The sequence below is a fragment of the Bufo gargarizans genome, chromosome 9, assembly GCF_014858855.1.
Source record: "Bufo gargarizans isolate SCDJY-AF-19 chromosome 9, ASM1485885v1, whole genome shotgun sequence".
In the NCBI taxonomy this organism is placed as follows: Eukaryota; Metazoa; Chordata; class Amphibia; order Anura; family Bufonidae; genus Bufo; species Bufo gargarizans.
This window is the reverse complement of record NC_058088.1, coordinates 92,224,627-92,238,445: the sequence shown is the minus strand read 5'-3', so window position 1 is coordinate 92,238,445 and position 13,819 is coordinate 92,224,627. Positions and strand designations below refer to the sequence as shown.

The 13,819-nt window shown below is 46.5% G+C and overlaps 1 protein-coding gene across 1 annotated transcript in view; it reads left to right on the top strand.

Annotated features, from left to right (window-relative positions):
- Window positions 1-13,819, top strand: part of LOC122919791 (thrombospondin type-1 domain-containing protein 7B-like) — a 160,700-nt gene that overhangs the window by 79,865 nt on the left and 67,016 nt on the right. The window contains exon 9 of the mRNA XM_044268977.1: window positions 7,422-7,525. Coding sequence (XP_044124912.1) covers window positions 7,422-7,525 — 104 coding nt within the window. The remainder of the gene's footprint in view (window positions 1-7,421; window positions 7,526-13,819) is intronic.

The following is a 13,819-nucleotide window of genomic DNA, read 5'->3' as shown; positions in this document are numbered from 1 at the left end:
AATCTGAAAACAAAGGAAGGGAAACAGCACTCCGGTGTAACAAAGATGTGTATTCACGCAATGTTTCAATGTTGAGAATGACTGCATTGAGCAGTTGAAACGTTGCTTGTCTGACATTGGGTGAATAAATATCCTTGTCGCTTTGCTTCTGGTGTTTGGGCTTGCCCTTTCATCCTATAGGGCAGGGATCAGCAACCTTCCGTCACTCCAGCTGTTGTGAAACTACGACTCCCAGCATGCTCCATTCACTTCTTTGGGAGTTCTGAGAATAGCCAAGGATGGTGTGCATGCTGGGAGTCGTAGTTTCACCACAGCTGGAGTGCCGAAGGTTGCTAATCCCTGCTATAAGGCACCATTTCATAATAACATAGGACATACTGTATATAATATAGGACACAACAATACAAAGTAGCAGAAACTTTATTACAGTATAATGTAAAGCAAAAATGGCTCCACCTAAGGGCTGCCATACACACCAGTAAATTTTGGGCTGAACCTGCCCATTTTGGTGGTGGTGTCCTGATTCTCCTCTGATGGCAGTTGTTGGGGATAAAAAAGGATCATGCATATAGCTGGATTTCAGTATGCATGATCCTACGAGATCCGTTCTAGGGAGATAAACTACTGCCATAGGTGTCTGGTGGCCATCAGGGGCAGACTGGGAACATAAAGTGGCCCTGGAAAAAACTAAAAGTGGCCCCATGTTGTAGGCGTTCCAAATTGACAGAAGACAGAGCAACAGAAGTAGGCAGGGAGGGACAACACAAGTCACAAGTAGGCAAGGATAACAGAAGTAGGCGGGGCCAGCATAACCATAATGCAGCACAAATACCGCCCCAGCAGAACCAAATACCACAGTGCAGCATAAAATACTGCCCCATCACCAGACTGATAACAGTGATACAGTCAAATTCAGGAGGACACCTGCGGTTGCTGGTGAGGTGCTTAAGTACCTGATGCTCCTACATTAATTAACGCTGAGAGCATCAGATCGTTATATACCTGGCCAGTACTTGTGAGGAGGACTTGGGTGGCCCACTGGCCCTGTTGGGTCTATGGCCAGTCCGCCCCTGGTGGCCATTTAGGGGACCTCTCAACTGTCCCCCGACAGCAGATGCTAGATTTCCACTACCTGACCATTTTATTCTTGAGGAGATAAGCCACCATCAGAGGTATCGTCCCCCTCTCTGTGCTGAGAACACATGCTTTGCCTGCCCAAGTTTGAGCAGGGATGTATGTGGGTATCGGGAGCATTAAGTATCCACTTGTAGGAATGGATTCATCTCATCAATGAGAGGGGCTGTTTCCATTGCCGAAGAAGCCCATCCATGCCAGTGTCGTGCGCATGCACAGTCACAGCTCTGGAAGCAGACGTAGAGCAGCTGCGCTTGCACTGCCACTCTGAGCAGGCATGAGATTCTCAGGGCTGGGCGAGATGTATGGCCCTGTCAATCAAGTGTCAGGGGGAGCATGTTTGTAAGGGACAACCTCTCGTAGGCGAAGAACTCTTGTTGATGAGACAAACCAATTCTTACAAATCGATCAGGCATCTTTTGTTTAAAGGGCTTCTGTCACCCCACTAAACCGTTTTTTTATTTTTTGTTTACTTATAATCCCTATACTGCGATTTATGCCTACATAATCTAATTAATTATTTTGGTCCAGTAGATTTTGTTAAAAACGTGCTTTTAAAATATGCAAATTACCTTGCTACCAGCAAGTAGGGCGGCTACTTGCTGGTAGCAGCCGCATCCTCCGATCCTAAAGACGCCCCCTCCTCATGTTGATTGACAGGGTCAGGGAACGGAATCGTTCTCTGCTGGCCCTGTTTGCATTCAAAATCTCATGCCTGCGCCGTACATGTCTACAATCGGCGCAGGCGCACTGAGAGGCGGCCGCTCGCTCTGCCTCTCCATCTTAAATGCGCCTGCGCTGGGTGTAGATGTAACGTCATCAGCGCAGGCGCATTGAGGATGGAGCGGCCAAGCGAGAGGCCGCCTCTCAGTGCCCCTGTGCCGACTGAATACCGTTATGGCGCAGGCGCGAGATCTTGATAGCAGACAGGGCCAGCAGAGGACGATCCTGTTCCCTGGCCCTGTCAATGAACATGTGGAGGGGGCGACTTTAGGATCGGAGGATGCGGCTGCTACCAGCAAGTAGCCGCCCTACTTGCTGGTAGCAAGGTAATTTGCATATTTTAAAAGCACGTTTTTAACACAATCTACTGGACCAAAATGATTAATTAGATTATGTAGGGATAAATCGCAGTGTAGGGATTAGAAGTTCACAGAAGTTCGGGTTTGGGTTAGGTGTTGTGTAGATTTTATTATTTTCCCTTATAACATGGTTATCAGGGAAAATAATAGCATTCTTAATACAGAATGCTTAGTAAAATAGTGCTCAAGGGGTTAAAAATAAATAAATAATTTAACTCACCTCAATCCACTTGTTCACGCAGCCCGGCTTCTCTTCTTTCTTCTTCTTTGAGGAAAAGGACCTGTGGTGATGTCACAGCGCTCATCACATGGTCAGTCACATGATCCATCCCCATGGTGATGGACCATGTGATGAGCGCAGTGACGTCACCACAGGTCCTTTTCCTCCTGGACAGCAAAGAAGAAGACAGAAGAGATGCCGGCTGCGCAAACAAGTGAATTAAGGTGAGTTAAATTATTATTATTTTTTTAACCCCTCTAGCCCTATTTTACTAAGAATTCTCTATTAAGCATGCTATTATTATCCCTTATAAGGGAAAATAATAATGATCGGGTCCCCATCCCGATTATCTCCTAGCAACCATGCATGAAAATCGCACCGCATCCGCACTTGCTTGCGCATACTATGCGATTTTCACGTACCCCTATTCACTTCTATGGGGCCTGTTTTGCGTGAAAAACGCACAATATAGAGCATGCTGCGATTTTCACGCAACGCACAAGTGATGCGTGAAAATCCCCGCTCATGTGCACAGCCCCATAGAAATGAATGGGTCCGGATTCAGTGCGGGTGCAATGCGTTCACCTCACGCATCGCACCCGTGCGGAATTCTCGCCCGTTGAAAGGTGCCTAAGGGTTTGTTTTCTAGTTTCAATATTTGTTTTTGGATTACACAATGAAGGTTAATTAACAAGCTGATGATCTGGTGTCAATGATCACACAAGACGATTAGCGGAAGCCGATGTTTTCAGATTTTGCAGGAGATTAATTCTCTGCGGTATTTAAAATGAAAGAATTTCAAAGCAAATTTATGTCCGCAGACGACCTATGTCACAGTGATGTAATTACACTGCTGTTGTCGGGAATGTTGGAGTAATTAAAGCTTATACCTAAAATAAGAGTTTCCATGTATTAGCGGAGACAGCGCCCTGACCTGCCGCCGCCTGTCTGCTCCCCTATTTATTCTGGTGATCTGAGTAAATTAACCTCAGCTCAGCTCATTAACAGCTATCAGGCCATTTCTTATGTCAGCTAATTATTGGAGCCTTGGTTTATTTAATTAAATTGGGATAAGAAGAGGAGCAAATACATAGCAACTGAGGCGAGCAAATCAATGTGAGTCGCCAATTTTGCCACTTATCGGATAAGTTCACCAATTTGTTGAATGGAAATTTAAAAAATGCATGAAATCCAATGTATTAAATGTCAGAGTATGTTTAATTTGGGAGAAAAAGTACTTTTGAGCCACATTCAAATTAACTTTTAAGTGCACCGAGGGTGGGTCCAAGCCACTCTGTGCACCATTGCTCCTCCTGCTTCCTCTGCCTGCCCCTAATTCACTAGATCAGATGACTATGCAGGAGCCTGGCCTTGTCAATCAAGGAGAGGGAGGTCCTGGCAGAGGAAGCATGAGGAGCAAGTGTGTACCAAGGGTCTTGGGTACGCCCTCCGTACACTTAACAGTTTATTTGCATATAGATTAAAAGTTCTATGGATTGCTAAGTGAAAGGTATCATTGTATTCAGCTGAGCTAGCCTTACAAGGCATTCTGCCTGGTTTATCATTGAATTTCCTGGCGTCAGACTCTCTTCAATACCAGATGTCACGCTTCGGTGTGGGAGGGAAACATCACATCGAGCATAAGAGGGAAGGTGGAAACAGGGAATCAGGCCTGAGAACTAGGAAAGGAAGATGGACACCTCCTAGTAAAACCCTAACCAAAATCCAGACTGGCTACCAGTATGAACAGACCCCAGATGTAGGTGTGTTCATACGCAGGAATACCTAAAGTCCTATCTAGCCCTATAGGACCCTGGTACTAATGGCAGGGACAAGACTATCTGTTCCTCCTAAAGGAAGGACGAACAGGAGTTTCCTTCAGGCCTAATCCAAACAATAGGGAAATGAAACACACAGAACCCAAACAGAATACAAAAAGGGAAAGGAAAGACTTAACTTCAAAGGGGCTATGGAAGCACCAGGAACTCTGCCGAGATCCACACACCAGCTATGCACATCTGAAACTGAAGCTATAAACCGCACAACATTGTGGGAGAAGCAACAATAAATAGAGAAGGTTAAATGACCCTAATAGCCACACCTGAGGCAAGGGATGTGGACATTACCAGAAACAACACAGACACTTATTGATCCACAAGGAAAAGCTATCAGATCAAACCAGGTGTTGCCAGTCTCACCGATCTCCTGCCACCTGTCGCGGGAACGTCCGTGACATCAGGATAATCCCATTTCATCAGCAACAAAACATAACAATACAGACACAGCCCAATGTCCAGGGATGACGGGGTCACCCTCAATGAAAGGGAGTTTGGTTCTGATCTAGATCCCTGAAGCTCTCAGATTTGCAGATTAAGGGTTCCGCTATATGATGATTTTGGCCGCGACAAGTGCAGTGCGACCAGAGATCACAGTGTAGCAGGGCTGCCATAGGACTGCGACATGTAAATTGCAAAAAATCTAATCCTGCTGGATATTTTGCAATTCTCGTGTCGTGGTCGCAGCAAACCTTAGCGTGTTGCAGTTGCACCAAACACCCAGCATGTTGCGGACGCAGCGAGGTCGTGTTGCGACCCCATGCCTTCCTATTGCATCTACTGTACACTGCGATACTTGGGCATGTAGAAGAAACAGCCGAACCTAAGGAATTATTGTGCCTGGAATACTTCAAGTAAGGAGGAATTGTATGTTCAGATTCAACTTGAAACATCTAAAACCGAGTGTGTGGCTTAATTTTAGGTTCTCTCGTATCTGTCAGTGAATCTATGAAGATAAATAGCATTTCTGGCCTATAGTTGACATTGTCTCTAATGCACTCCGCGCTGTATAATTACAGATAAGTGCAACGATTTGAGGATTATTTTTTTTTTTTAAACCAGTTCCGGGGGTTACCGGGATATGTAATGCATTTGCTGGAGGATCAAACATAAGAGAATATTGAACGTCAAACGTGTTAACAAATTCATGCAAATGTGTTCTGGGAATAAATAATAGAAAATATGTTTAAAAGAAAACTAAATAGAGAAAATGCACAAAAAAATAAATAAATAAATAAAATGTCCCTGATCTTTCTTCCTTAATCTTCTTATTCCCTTGAGCATGTTTTAGGTGTATAGATATAAAAAAGGTTTCTTTGTGTTCTGGGGGATCAGCCATGTCCTTCTCCCTGCTGTCCCCGTCTTGGATGTAAAACAACTGGCTGCAGCAGGAGTCTCTCCCTTTCCGTACTGCAGTATTAGGCTAGGTCTACACAACGACATTTGTCGCGCGACAGATAGGGCACAACTACACTGCAACATTTGTAGCGCAACATTTTGTTGCACCAATGTCGCGTGACAATTTTTATAATGGCAGTCTATGGTGTCACACTGCAACATGCTGCGTCGCAACAGTCGCAGGAAAATCCATCTCAAATAGATTTTCTGCGACTGTTGCGTCGCAGTTGCAGCATGTTGCATGTTGCAGTGCGACACCATAGACTGCCATTATAAAAATTGTCACGCGACATTAGTGCAACAAAATATTGCGCAACAAATGTCGTCGTGTAGATCTAGCCTTAAAGGATAGGTCATCAATATCAGATCGGCTGGGGTCCGACACCCAGCACCCCCGCCGATCAGCTGTTTGAAGAGGAGACGCGCGCCATACCAGCGCTGCCTCCTCTTCACTGTTTACCTTCTCGCCGTTGCATCTGCAGTGGTGAGCAGGTGTAATTACACCCAAGCCATCCCATTGAAATGAGTGGGTCCGCACTCATTCTGCAAAATTGCGGAACTCATTCATACGGTTGTGTGAATGAGCCCTAAAAAGGACAACAATTACCATCCTTGGTAAGTCCATGCGAGTGGCTGGCATAGTTTTCAGTCAACTTTTACGCCTTTTTCCCTCCACACTACTTTGTGTCAACGTGGGGGCCAGCGCCGGGAAGCAAGTAAGTAATGTTCCTTTTACACAACCCCCTTAAGCCTCTTTCACACGACCGTTTTTTTTTTTTCGTTTACGGCCGTTTTTTGCGTTCTGTATACGGTCCCTATACAGAACCATTCATTTCAATGATTCCCCCAAAAAAACTGAATGTACTCTGTATGCATTCCGTTTCCGTATTTCTGTTTATCCGTTTCGTTGAAAGATAGAACATGTCCTATTATTGCCCGCAAATCAGGTTCCGTGGCTCCATTCAAGTCAATGGGTCCGCAAAAAATACGGAACACATACGGAAATCCATCCGTATGTCTTCCGTATCCGTTCCGTTTTTGCGGAAACATCTATTGAAAATTTTATGCCCAGCCCAATTTTTTCTACGCAATTACTGTATACTGTATATGCCATACGGAAAAAACGGAACTGAAACAGAAAAACAACGGAAACAAAAAACGCAACAACGGATCCGTGAAAAGCGGACCGCAAAACGCTGAAAAAGCCATACGGTCGTGTGAAAGAGGCCTTATTTAAGCTCATGTCTGAGTGTCCACAGCAACGTGGTGCACCCAGTGAAAAAAGGTACCTGCTCCCCGCCACTCCTTTCTAGCTGTGATCCTCCAGTCCCCGATTTGTAAACTGTGGCCAATCACGTGTCCCTAAGGGCTACGTGACCTAGAAGTGACATGCTGCTTAGAGAGCGGTCACCACTGAGACCAGTAGGTCCCTTCGATGATAACCAGTATCCGCAGACCAGGACAGGAGGACGTGCAAAAAGTCAGGGATGAAAGATTCTGGATTGTGCAGATCACGGACAGAGACGCCATCGGGGAACGTATGCATTCGTTTGGCAGGAATGACTTGAATACAATGTACTGTCATTAGCCTTCCATCCATGTTCTCCGTATACATTCAGGTGGTTTATGCCTCAACGGGAATTAGCAGCCGCGGCTCCATCAGCGTCATCTGAATTACGTTCCCAATACACATGGAGGGGGAGGGGGCAGTGCACACCTGTTCTCATATCCATGTCTTGTAATGGTTTGCAGGTGGAGGCCCCAGGAGTGGAGTCAGTGCATCCTCGTGCCGGATTATGTGAGACAGGGCATTGCAGGGGCCACCGAATCATGTGGCCCCGGGATACAATCTAGAGGTAAGTCTTGGAGAAATCCTTTTGAATGTCTACATGTCGGACATAGTGGCGACTACAGCAATGACTTCCTTACCCTCAGAGGCGAAATAGTTGTGACCAGTAATTATGCATCATTTGGAATGAACGCCGCCTCTAATATGCGCTAAATCATGTTAAAATGATGGGCGACGCCATTATATAGTCCAATTGCTGCAGGTCCAGTGTATGTTAACCTAAGTCCTCATGCACGCGACCGTTGCCGGCCATAGCCCGTATTGCGGCACGGATGCGGACCTATTCACCTAAATGGGTCCACAATCCGGAGCTGCGGTGCGGAGGCACGGAAGCACTACAGAGTGCAGACGGATCACGGATCCATTGAAGCTGGATGGGTCTGGATCCGTCGCAGCAGCAGCACGGATGATGGCCATGCATTGGGGACCGCAAATTGCAGTCCCCAATGCACGGAACGGCTGCGTGCAAGAGGCCTAAGCCAGTAATGGCTAACCTCCGGCACTCTGGCTGTGTTGAAACTACAACTCCCAGCATGCTCCATTCTTTTCTATGGAGCTCTGAGAACAGCCAAGCAAGTGTTCATCTTGGGAGTTGTAGTTTTACCGCCGCTGGAGTTGCGGAGGTTCGCCATCACAGCCCTAAGCATATCGGCACCTGCAAATGCGTATTATATTATGTGGGGATTGTTTTATGTTGTTTATATGTATACCGGAAAAGTTAATTACAGTAGCCAGATGGCGGTATTATTAATATGGAGAATGGATGCCTAGACATGCCTTCTATGGCACAGATTTTCGTCATGGATTTTCACGTTTTGCAATGCAAAGGGGGAAATTCATGGCAAATCTGTAAGAGGTTTTTGCTGCTCTGGCGCTGGCGGTACAATCCGTGCCAGATTTTCACACGTCTCATCTACACGCTGCAAGGAAATCTGCAGATAACTTGACGGAGCACATTTAATAAAGGACTTGCTACACTTTTAGACATAAAAAGTATCGCGAGTCCCCTTTTCTGTCCGGCAGTGTGACAGTATTGTGTCCCACAGTCGGTTTGGCGCTGTGTACGCCAGTGGTGTGTTTCGGTGCCATGCCGGGGGGCCCCAGCAAATTTACTTACGTTTAGTCCTGGAAGCGGTCAGGAGCTGGCGTAGTTTTTACTCAAGGTGCACGGACTGCCACAGATGCGCCTAATTTATGACGAGGCGCCAAATTAGATGGATCTTATGGCAGTGCAGAGGGGAAAACTGAGACCGGCGTAAAACCCCGGTCTTGGTAAATGTGCCCTGACGTGTGGGAGCACATTTACTGAAGCGTTGGCGCCTGTTTTTAGTTTAAGAAATGCTGTTTTAGGCTACATGCACACGACCGTGCTATTTTATTGCGGTCCGCAAACTGCAGATCCGCAAAAAAACGGAAGCGGCCCGTGTGCCTTCTGCAATTTGCGGAAGGGAACGGGCGGCCCATTGTAGACATGCCTATTCTTGTCCGCAAAACGTACAAGAAAAGGACATGTTATATTTTTTTTTCCGGGGCCTCGGAACGGGGCAAGGATGCGGACAGCACACGGAGTGCTGTCTGCATCTTTTGCGGCCCCATTGAAGTGAATGGGTCCGCATCCAAGCCGCAAAAACTGCGGCTCGGATGCGGACCAAAACAACGGTCGTGTGCATGAGGCCTTAGACAGCATTTTGCCACCTCTGAAAATTGCACCTGTTGTGGAGGTGGCAGCTAGGGATGAGCGAATCGACTTCGGATGAAACATCCAAAGTCGATTTGCATAAAACTTAAATTTAATACTGTATGGAGCGAGCGCTCTGTAAAATATTAAAATGTATTGGCTGCGATGAGCCGAAGTTAACCCGAGTTCGGTAAATGTTTTATTTTGCAGTAGAAATCAATTTATGAAGTTATTACGTGAAGTCTCGCGAGACTTCACGACGTAATAACTTTGGCTCATCGGAACCAATACATTCTAATACCGTACGGAGCGCTTGCCCCGTACAGTATTGAAAGGAAGTTTTTCTGCGAACCAAAGCCACTTCTTCTAATAGATTCTATAAATTGAAGCCATGATGCCAATGTGAACAGAACCTTGAAGGCTATGTAGACCTTTGAGGCCATATTTTTTTTTTATTGTGGCATTGAACTCATTTTGAACTGAAAATCATTTATTAAAAAAAATGTTTTGCCCTTTTCTCTATATGCAGCGTGCCAGGACCCCCTAAGGATTTTTCCTTCGGGTGTGAGCATACTAGTGAATGAGGTGCCGAGGATAGTAGCACTCACGGTTTTGTTGTCCCTTGGGGCCGGCATGCAGTGGATGGGAAGACAGCACAAGATCTTCCGGGACACTTTCGGTTGCAGGGAACACCAGCCAGATGTTGGTTGAGGTGCCCTTGATGGTGATGATGTTTAGGGTGCTTGTGGCTCTTCTATGCTTGATCAGGGCCCAGAGGAACGTGAAGCAGCTACATGGTGAATTTGGCCTGTCTCCTTCCTCCATGGACTTGCTTCTTACTCCGACTACATTCTGCTCTAGTCTGCTTTTACTCTGCTCTAAGCTAGACACCCCCCCACTATATGTATTATGTGGTGCCAGCACCACCTAGGGGAGAATGGGTGAAATGACATTGCCAGCCTGATAATAGGAAATACCATACAATGCAATTACAGATGTTTAAAGCGCCCCTTTTGCACACATATGTGGGGCGCTGCATATATGGGACCGCACGTTCCCTGTCCAGTCAGGAGAAAGCCTCTTCAAGCTCAGATCATCCAATTTCATACACATAGGCAAAACATCAGGTCCCACTAATATTGTTTTCCACCAGATGTTCCTGTGGAATATCAGAAAATGCACTGATAGTGAAGCACTGTAATCCAATGCTACTGACACTCGTATGATTATACTCACGAGCGCAAATGAACATGCAGGGACATCAAACAAATCCGGAGGCTTCGCTCTCCTTCCTTTCCTCTCTTTTATCCAGTGTAGCTGTATAAAATATTTAAATCGCTCCAATAGTGAAGCACCACTTTAAAACCAGTATAAAAATTGATTTATTGTACTCACAAGCATAAAAGGGTTACAGGCAATACATTAAAACCAATCCAACGATCCTGCCCGACCAGGGTTTCGCTCCAAAAGCTTTATCAGGGCCCTCCAGATTTGTTTGATGTCCCTGCATGTTCATTTGCGCTCGTGAGTATAATCATACGAGTGCCAGTAGTATTGGATTACAGTGCTTCACTATCAGTGCATTTTCTGACAACCCACAGGAACATCTGGTGGAAAACAATATTAGTGGGACCTGATGTTTTGCCTATGTGTATGAAATTGGATGATCTAAACTTGAAGAGGCTTTCTCCGTCCCATATAACGCATTGACGGAACTGTGAATTGTTCCCACTAGTAACAACGGACTGGAATTTTAAAGCTTTGTTTCACTTTTCTCTACACAGCCTTGGGATTCTCTAGTAGCATTCTGTCTGTTTTTACTATGTTCCTTTAGGCAGATTAGCTGATGGCTCCTTATCTCTGATGTCTGACTGTCACGGATGAGAGTGGGGGAAACCCTCAACCGTGCGATGTCAATAGGATAAGTGTAGCTGCTAGGCCAGGACGACAGGATCAGGGAGCAGGTCACCTCCTAGCTCGTCCCTAATTCTGACCCTGACTCCTAACCGTATGAGCCAACCCAGATGGTAGGAGGGCTCATACTCCGGAACCTAGGGTCCCTACTAGCCCTCAGGAAATCCCTAGACACGGATGAACAGGAGTCTCCAGTGGCCAAGGAGCAAGGAGAGGGGAAACATATACAGCATATGGATATGGCAGGTGAGTTAAACCAGTACTACACCTACCTGCCACAGACACGCTGACTGGAATCCGTGCACAAGTACTGATGTCCACACATACATTAAGGACACAGCACACACACAAATCACACAGGTATCCAGGACACCCATAGCTGCAAACAACATAGAGAGCATAAAAACATCTTCTTAACATCATAACATATATTTTATGACCACAAGGGTGGCCCTCACTGGATAGATGGCATATGAGACCAGGAGGATGACTCCAGCATAAAGCATGGCTGGAGTACCCCTCAGCTACAGGCATCCAGCAGGAGCTAAATAGCCCAAGCAGCCACACCCACACACACATAATAGGAAAGGAGTTAACCCTTCCAACACCAGACAAGGTAAGTGTCACTTAAAGGGGAAATGCACACACAACTAAATCCCATGCAAACCAAACATGAAAAGTGAACACATACAAACACACGTTGCTAGATGCAACCGCATGCCTTGACAGCGAGCCGCCTAGCAACCAGCTCAGGCTGCTACACTGCCAACAACAACATCATGTTGCCAGCGGCAACAACACGCGAGACAACATACTAACTGCCCTCACCTGTGGAAGACAACAAGCAGACCGCTGACAACTGCATGCGACACAAGGAGTCACGACCAAACCATAGTCGTGACACTGACCTCCTTAACGCTCATTATAGCTTAGATCTTATCTTACGGATAAGAACGTGGCTTAGGGTGCATTGACACCAACAGATTATATAACCAATATCTGTCCAATCAAACCAATAGTTGGTGTATATAACAAAAGATCTAAGTGTGTAAACGGCCATCTAACCAATGATTGGTCAGAAAATCTGTCAGATAATCTGTTGGTGTAAATGGACCTTAAAATAAGTGTTTATGAGCTTTTGGTAATTTAGAGATGTGGTTTATTAGATGACCGGTGTTCTATAAAATTTCCCTACCCTCGTCACTTCTGGCCGCACCGGACATGACATTCCCAGGTTTGGGAGGAGGTGTGCAGGGGGTGTGCCGCGCAGCGCAGGCGCACAACGGCACACCCCTACACACCTCCTTCCAAACCTGGAAACGTCATGTCCGGTGCGGCCAGAAGTGACGAGGGTAGGGACATTTTATGGGTAGGGAAATTTTATAAAACACTGACAGAAAGTGAAAGTACCAGTCACACAGCTAGACAAATAGTTAACCCTTTGTGATGTGTAGGAGGGCGCAAGGGGCCGTCATTGATGGAAGGTATGTGTCACCGAGATTTCTGGCCTCGGTGAGGTAAGAGCCATCGCAGAGGAAGTGCAGCTAATGCTCTAGCTAGGTGTCATCGAGGAGTCAAAAAGTGAATCGGCCTATCCGATAGTCTTAATACCCAAGCCGGACGGGACATTGCGGTTCTGTAACGACTTCCGCAAACTGAATGAGGTGTCCAAGTTTGACACATATCCCATGCCCCGAGTGGATGAGCTTATTGAGAAGTTGGGCCAGGCCTGGTATTTTTCTGTGTTGGACCTCACCAAAGGGTACTGGCAGGTACCCTTGACAGAGGCTGCCAAAGAGAAAGCTGCTTTCATCACACCAGGTATTACTCTTTGGTCTACATGGCGCTCCCACCACGTTTCAAAAGCTAATGGACATTGTACTCCGTCCACATCGTCGGTGCGCTTCGGCGTACCTGGACGATATCGTTTTCCATAGCACCGACTGGGAAAGTCACCTACCTAAAGTACAGGATGCAGTGGACTCCATTAGAAAGGCTGGCCTAACCTCTAACCCAAAAAAGTGCGTGATAGGGTTAGAAGAGACCAAGTACCTGGGGTATGTAATTGGACACAGAATTATTAAATCTCAGGTGAACAAAACTGAGGCAATTAGGAATTGGCCCCGACCTCTCACTACTCGGCAAGTAAAGTCGTTCCTGGGTATGGTGGGGTACTATACGAGGTTTGTCCCCCACTTTGCTACAGTCATCGCACCATTGACAGGCCTTTTGAAGGGAAGCAAGTCAGTGACGGTTCAGTGGAATGAGCAGGCGGAAAAGGCTTTCTCCGTTTTGAAGTCGGCCCTGTGTGGGTCCCCGGTATTGTTGATGCCTGACTTCAAGAGGGAGTTTGTGGTACAGACCGATGCCTCTGAAGTAGGCCTCGGAGCTGTACTCTCTCAGGACATCAATGGGGAGGAACATCCTGTTGTTTTCCTGAGCCGCATACTTACCCAAGCCGAAACTAGGTACAGTAGTGGAGAGAGTGTGCCTGGCCATCAAGTGGGCACTCAAGTCTCTCCGCCATTATCTGTTGGGAAGAAATTTCCGTCTGGTGACCGACCACTCCGCTCTCAAGTGGATGAGCCAAGCCAAAGAGAGGAATGCTCGGGTCACCAGATGGTTCTTATCTTTACAAAACTTCAATTTTTCCGTGGAACATAGGGCAGGCAGGTTACAGGGAAATGCAGATGCCCTGTCCCGGGTACA